General features: G+C 41.6%; 1 protein-coding gene across 2 annotated transcripts in view; it reads left to right on the forward strand.

The window, feature by feature from the left end:
* The window catches only part of dlg2 (discs, large homolog 2 (Drosophila)), a 472,305-nt gene extending 468,787 nt beyond the window's left edge, over positions 1-3,518 (forward strand). For both annotated transcript variants that reach the window (XM_056284931.1, XM_056284932.1), the window contains 3 exons: positions 24-133; positions 326-417; positions 3,412-3,518. In XM_056284931.1, the coding sequence (XP_056140906.1) occupies positions 24-133; positions 326-417; positions 3,412-3,518 (309 nt within the window). The remainder of the gene's footprint in view (positions 1-23; positions 134-325; positions 418-3,411) is intronic.
* The last annotated feature ends 4,424 nt before the right edge of the window (positions 3,519-7,942 follow it).

Consider the following 7,942-nt stretch of genomic DNA (forward strand, 5'->3'; position numbering starts at 1 on the left):
ACCGCTCCTGGTTTCTGCCCCAGGGTAAACACTGCATCCTGGATGTGTCTGGAAATGCCATCAAACGACTTCAAGTAGCACAACTCTATCCCATTGCCATCTTCATCAAACCCAAGTCTGTGGATTCATTAATGTGAGTAGTGGCTTTCTCATATGTGGCACCAACCTTACAGATTCATGTGGTTTTTATTGTTGTAATTTAGTCTTCAACCAGCAGACATGATGTTTCAGATGTTGCTTTACTCCACTTGGAAAGCATTGCGGGGGGGAAAAAATGACATGAAAATCAGAGATGTCATGACGCTCTATGTTGTGGTGTTCCCAGGGAGATGAACAAGAGACTGACGGAGGAGCAAGCGAAGAAGACGTTTGACCGGGCTATGAAGCTGGAGCAGGAGTTTGGAGAGTTCTTTACAGGTATGATATTAACATGTGTCTTTATACAAAAGCAACCATCTGCATTTCTACCCAACACCCCTCACTGCTCCTCAGATTATGTCACTGCTGCTGAAGCACACTTAGGAAACACAGTTAGCATGTGTTTGCTCAGCAGCAGAGGAAAAATTGGAGCTTTTGGTAAATTGAGTTAATTAAAGCTGAAATCCGTGATTTCCCGATCTGTCCCTCCTTCTGGCAGCAAGAACTACAGCGCATATTGTGGCTTGCTTGCCATCAGCTCCACAGTAAACAGTTCCCGCCCTTGTGAGAATGGTATTCTTGGACCAAACATAACATAGGAAATCTAATGTATTACAAACTACGTCAAACTAAATGGGAACGATAAGAACCCTGCAGAATGCAGCTCCTATAGACCTATTTCACTTTTAAATGTTGACGTTAAAATACTGGCAAAGTTTTGGCAAGACAATTAGAAATATGTCTCCCTTCAGTAATCTCTGAAGACCAAACAGGCTTCATCAGAGGAAGGCGTCTATCCTTAAATATATGGTGTTACACCACAGAGGACATAGGTCGTCCTCTGTGTGGAGTTTGCATGTTCTCGCCATGTCTGCGTGGGTTTCCTCCCAGTCCAAAGACATGTAGGTCAGCTGAATCGGCCGTACTAAATTGTCCCTAGGTGTGAATGTGTGTGAGTGTGTGTGTGGGGGGGCCCTGTGATGGCCTGGCGGCCTGTCCAGGGTGTCTCCCCGCCTGCCGCCCATTGACTGCTGGGATAGACTCCAGCATCCCCGCGGCCCTGAGAGCAGGACTAGCGGTTTGGATAATGGATGGATGGAATATTGCTTGTAGAATTGGTAGATTAGCTGTCCGACAGAAGCATCTCCACTTCCATCACATAATCATCACGTTTCAATCTGTTTCCCTGTTTGAGAAGGAACATGTTTGCCGCTGCACCAATATTCATCCTACCTGGTCAAAAATGTCAACAGCGGTATACGGAGATTGTCTCCAGCTATGGTAAAGATGCCAGTTAGTATTATGTAACCTGACTCCATGGTCCAGATGGATAAAATAACTTTACTAATGGAGAAAAATCCCAGGTTTAAGCTTTAAATCGGCACCCGTGAATGCTAGTTGAGTGCTATTAAGAACAACCCTGACACACCGTCGACTAGTAAAGTAATTTCTCTACACACCAGACCAGTGTGGACATTGTGTTCACACGTCTCCAGTGAGTAAGTAAAACACATGAAGCCTCTTACAGGATTCATTAATGTCACAGCTGAGCAACTCTGCTGCAACTGACAGATGGATCCGAGGTATCCGCAAGCAAGACAGGCCTGCACACTGACACTTCCTGTTTCAGTGTTCTAACGGTACACCCAAAGCGACATTTTGTGCTCTTCCTCAGACTTGGAACTAAAATACAGTCACCCTCTGAAACCCGTCGTTCCTCAAATCACTGTCACATGACTCAGTCAAACTCGTGATGGCACGTGTGTTGATGGGGCTATACATATATATATATATATATATATATATATATATGTGTGTATGTGTATGTATATATGTATATATGTATGTGTATATATATATGTATGTATATATATGTGTATGTATATATGTGTATGTGTATGTATATATATATATATCATGTATTTGGGTGATTCTTCAATTAAGAGAGTTTTTCTGTCCCCAAGGTAGATTTTCAAGAGAAAAAACATCGTTAGGGTTCTTTTATTTATTTATTGTATTTTACTACTTCTTGGTCCCCGTGGGGAAACTCTTCCTCTGCGTTTAACCGTCCTCGCTGTGTAGCCAGCAGCAGCACCCGGCCGCCGTGCAGCACCCGGGGACCACCTCCAGTTCATCTGGCCATGCCTCGGTCAGGGCACAGACAGGAGTACTGACCCTAACATGCCTGTCTTTTTGAGTTAGCTGGTGTTAGCTATGAAAAAGAAGATTTGTGTCTCAGTGGTGACATTTTAATACTTTTTCAGTGTGTTGAAAATTCAAATCTGCCAGAATTTCACTGTTGTGGGCTTGTCCCCAATCCAGACTTTTTAACTTCCCTCTATAATAAAGTCATAAAAATGGTTAAATTCGTTAAAGCTTAACTTTACATTTTCTCGTAACAATTTAAAAAGACATATTTCACATTCATATGGTTTATATATGTATGTGCAGTTTGCATATTTTTACAGTTAAATATCGCCGTCCCTCATACATCTGTCATCACCATCACATCCAACGTTTTAGAACAACGTTTTTTTCAAACAACAACAACGTGGTTGTCACGGAAACGAGAAGTGCCAGAGGCACATGAGCAGTCATGGCAGAAGCATGACTTTTTCCATGTCACAAATGTGAGTAATGTGGAGATGTAGTATATGTCCTGATCTGACAGGATGGTTATTACAAGTCATCACCAGACACGTTACTAGTTGAGTATTTTAGTCCAGAAATAAGAAGTTTCACTTTATTCACGTATATTCATTGTACATTGTATGCTAGCTAACAAGTTAGCTTAGTAAGTCTAAGACTTGGCCAACTTTTTCTCCAGACAGTGAAAGTTGTCATGACCATCACGTGTCATTACATCACATTTTGCTGTTACAGCTTTGAAAAAAAAAGCATCATGGTATCAAACTTATTTTGTAGGACGATCAAAGATGTGCTGAGATGTTTGTTCCACACCACTTAACAGAGCTTTTGGGGGGGGGGGAAACGATTTTAAAGAAATTTGTTTTCATTTTTTCAAAATTTCAAAAGCCAAAAGTGCCCCAAATTGAAGAATCACCCAGTTCTATCCACATCACGTGCAACCTAAACATGTACGTGGCCACACACAACCGGTTTACACAGGAAACCCTGAGCAGTGCTCTCGTGTTGTGCACACTTTTCACGAGTTGAAGGTCACATGCATGCATGCATGTTTTATCTGTGAGCTGATGTGCTTGTATTGTGCAGAACTCCACCATACATATACAGTGCCTCCTTTCCTTGCAGCCTTGGTCCAAGGGGACACCTTAGAGGACATTTATAATCACTGCAAACTGGTCATAGAGGAACATTCAGGACCGTATATCTGGATCCCTTCAAAGGAGAAACTATAATAACCCATCACCTTGGCAGGGACTTTGGACTGCTGGAAACTAGTAATAATTTGTAACATATGATAATTGTATGGCGATGAATAGTCTTCATGAATATTGTGGATATTTTTATTTTGTCTTATTTTTATTTCTTGGTTGTTAATTTCTGCTATTGTTCTTTCTTTTTTTTCACTTTCAACATGAATGTTCCTGAATGTACACCACAAAGTGTTAGAAAATTTTAGGTCTTGAAACATGATCCGTTTGTATATTTGTTGATTTTTATTTGCAAAAAAAGAAAAGAAAATGCAATGAAAACAAAATAAATTTGGAGTATTGTGTCCACATTGATGCTCGGTGGAATTTAGAAATGGGAAAGCGGAAATGGCATAAAATGTGCAAATGTCTTTTGCTGCAACAACATGGATGACAAGTACGCATTTGTATCGACCTGCAGCGCCCCCTCCTCCCCGCTCCAGCCAGCACGCAGCACCGTGTCACCAGATGCCCCCCGTAGCTGCCATTTTGAAAGCACTCATGTGGCTCCTGGACACAAGCTACCGCTTCCGGTTTTGTATTGTTTTTGCATATTAATGTATTCATTTGGCTATTTATGTTTTACTGTCGTCACACTGTGGCGTCCGGGTATGACACGCCACACACGGTGTAAGACTTTCAGTCAGTTATCGTCTGTGTAACGGAGTTCTTTTCTTAAACATAAGTAATTTCTCGTCCGGCTGCTATGATTACAATGATAAGTAAAGGGAGATCACGACCAGAGGCAATGGAAATATAGAAATATACACTATATTTTGCTATTTATATTGCTTAGAGGGCACAAAAGCACAGAAATATTTATTATGGAGATATAACTTTGATTAAGATATCCTTTATTTTATTTTGAATGATGTATGAAGTGATAGTAAAAAAAATACTTTAGTGGTTTAGAGGTTTAGCTTTTTGTTGTTGTTTTTTTTTGGTATGTACAGCTGAAGGTGGGAGAAGTGGTCATAACACTGACAGGGATGTAATACAATACTTCCCATCTACTCGAAACAACCAACACAGCTCCAAACACCACACAATAATATCCAACAGTACAACAACTGATACAAGCAGGAATGCTGAAACAAGGAAAAATAAACTGTAAAAGTAGCATTTAAGTGAAGCAGAAATAAACTTAAATATAAAAAAAATGGAGTAAGATACCAAACTTGGATATACCGTGGCACCTCCATAATTGCGATAAGGAATGAACTACAATGGCTGGGTTCTTTCTTTTGGGGGATTTTAAAGACGATATTTCTCTCTCCAACGTCATATTCATATCTGAGACATTATGATCACCAGGTTTCTTCCAGTCTCTGTGTTGGTAGGGTTTATAAACGGTTGTAGTTTGGCTAGGGTTTATAAACGGTTGTAGTTTGGCTAGGGTTTATAAATGGTTGTAGTTTGGCTAGGGTTTATAAACGGTTGTAGTTTGGCTAGGGTTTATAAACAGTTGTAGTTTGGCTAGGGTTTATAAACAGTTGTAGTTTGGCTAGAGTTTATAAACGGTTGTAGTTTGAGGCCGCACCCATTCAAACCCTGGAAGAGAAACCTCAAGTCACTTTAAAGCGGCAGTAGACAACTTTTGTCAACTAGGTGTGAATGTGGGTGCCTGTGGGCCCTGTGATGGTCTGGCGGGTGTCTCCCCGCCTGCCACCCAATGACTGCTGGGATAAGCTCTAGCCTCCTCGTGACCCTGAGAGCAGAATAAGCGGTTGGGATAATGGATGGATGGATAGACAACTTTTAACCTCCCCCCCAGTGTTTCCAAGTGCTTTTATGGTTTGCACCGCTGTTGCAAAGACAACTGGATTGCTTTTCAGTTATTAGCAGCCTGGCTACTGTCCAAAGCAAGAAACAACTGTAAGAATCCTAATTTGAACTAGAAGCCCTGATCTCAGTGCAGAGTAAAACATCCGGTAGTATTAATAAGTAGGCAGGTTGTGTTACTTACTGATCCAGTAGAAAGGGTGCCTACTGAATGACGGTTTGGAACCCTCTCAAGTCCCGGGTGTTGTATTGAACTCTGTTTCCCCATCTAGATCTCTTTACGCCTAGCCAGAGTTCAATACAACACAGGGATGCTTGATTAACCTTAACCCAACCTCAGCCTAACCCTAAGCTTGACCTAACGCTTACCTTAACCCAATCCTAACCGATAGCTGACTTGTTTCCATGTGAACACTTTCATCTGGCTAGGGGGAAACAGATTTCAACACCGGAGCTCGCTCCATCGGGTGAATAGCTGTCCGAGGTTCAGTCTAGTTTTACCTCTGTTTCTATCACTCTCCCTTTCGCCTTCTTTGCCTCCTCTGTCAACTGGGTTCTTTCTCTCTTACCGGGTAGTTTCTACTGCCACTTCGGTTGTTCCACCGGCCGCCATTTCCACTACTGGGGATAGCAGCTGGGGGAAACAAGTGCTATCCTCTTCCTGTTTTGGTTGCACAACGGTTGACGTACTTCCTTTGTGCCATAAATCGATCCTTCATTTTCCCACGAGATCGTACCCGGTGGCAGACAGAACTGCATAGTGAGAGTGAGTCTTATAGGGAACCAATCTAAACGCTGATGGTGTCTTTATTCTATAGCCATTACACTGGGCAGTCGGTATTTACTTCATAATGATAAGTTAAAGTTGTCTTCCGCCGCTTTAAAAACTAGAGCGGATGTACTTACATGTGCTGCTCCTGGGCAAAACAGGTGAATATAGTCGAAGCTCTTTAATAAAAGCAAGGGATACGTGGAAATGGTCATGAAGAATAAAAACTGGCAGAAATAAGGTGATCACTCACTCGTAGGCTGAATGAAAGAGACTGGTGTGTAATGGGAAGAGGTGGTCTGTCCCGCTCAGTCAGCCCTACACAGTGTACCTACACACAGGGTATAGTTTACTAGCCAACAGCTTGCCTTGTCTGAAAGGGCACACAATTTAGTACTGTACCTCATTTTTAAAGAAAAAGAAACATAAAGACACGAGTATACTCAGAACTGGGAGTGACTTAATAAACTATTTGCCCGTGTGATAACCTTCATGTTGGCGTAACTGATGTACCACTGTGCATCCATGACACAGATGTGTCCTCAGTGCGTTGTAATATTCTTGCAAAGTGATTTTAGCGAGCATGCTTCAACTGACCCGTTCACCAGTTAGCTGTTCATTTAGAGTAACGTTCACCAGTTAGCTGTTCATTTAGAGTAACGTTCACCAGTTAGCTGTTCATTTAGAGTAACGTTCACCAGTTAGCTGCTCATTTAGAGTAACATTCACCCGTTAGCTGTTCATTTAGAGTAACGTTCACCCGTTAGCTGTTCATTTAGGGTAACGTTCACCAGTTAGCTGTTCATTTAGAGTAAAGTTCACCGGTTAGCTGTTCATTTAGAGTAACGTTCACTAGTTAGCTGTTCATTTAGAGTAACGTTCACCAGTTAGCTGTTCATTTAGAGTAACGTTCACCAGTTAGCTGCTCATTTAGAGTAACGTTCACCCGTTAGCTGTTCATTTAGAGTAACGTTCACCAGTTAGCTGTTCATTTAGAGTAACGTTCACCAGTTAGCTGTTCATTTAGAGTAACGTTCACCAGTTAGCTGTTCATTTAGAGTAACGTTCGCTAGTTAGCTGTTCATTTAGAGTAGCGTTCACCAGTTAGCTGTTCATTTAGAGTAGCGTTCACCAGTTAGCTGTTCATTTATAGTAGTGTCACCAGTTAGCTGTTCATTTAGAGTAGTGTTCACTAGTTAGCTGTTCATTTAGAGTAGTGTTCACTAGTTAGCTGTTCATTTAGAGTGACGTTCACCAGTTAGCTGTTCATTTAGAGTAGCGTCACCAGTTAGCTGTTCATTTAGAGTGGCGTTCACCAGTTAGCTGTTCATTTAGATTAGCGTTCACCAGTTAGCTGTTCATTTAGAGTAACGTTCACCAGTTAGCTGTTAATTTAGAGTAGCGTTCACCAGTTAGCTGTTCATTTAGAGTAGCCTTCACCAGTTAGCTGTTCATTTAGAGTAGGTATCTTTCTAATCAGTGGGACATCTCAAAGTGCACTTATTCATCGTGTTAGATAGTGAAGTATACAGGCACTGCAGGATTATGTAAGTAAATGCTAAGTTAAATAAAATCGAATCATTGTGAGAGAAAAAAATCGACTTTTGTTAAACTAACCAGAGATAACTGTGAGGGCTGAATCCTGACGGCTAGCAGGGAGCCACATTCCTCACCCAGATGAAGCTGATACGAAGCGGTGAACAAGACGTGGGGGCTGGAGAAGTGTAGTGTGTTAGTGTGTGCTTTGTGTTGAAACCTCTGTGTGGTTAAGTACACACACATCCCACCTGAACCCCTCGTCGTAACGTGTTGACATTTGTGGCTGAAACCAAAACCCAAATCTCAAATATTTCTGCAC

The sequence above is a fragment of the Lampris incognitus genome, chromosome 8 (assembly GCF_029633865.1).
Source record: "Lampris incognitus isolate fLamInc1 chromosome 8, fLamInc1.hap2, whole genome shotgun sequence".
NCBI classification, from domain to species: domain Eukaryota; kingdom Metazoa; phylum Chordata; class Actinopteri; order Lampriformes; family Lampridae; genus Lampris; species Lampris incognitus.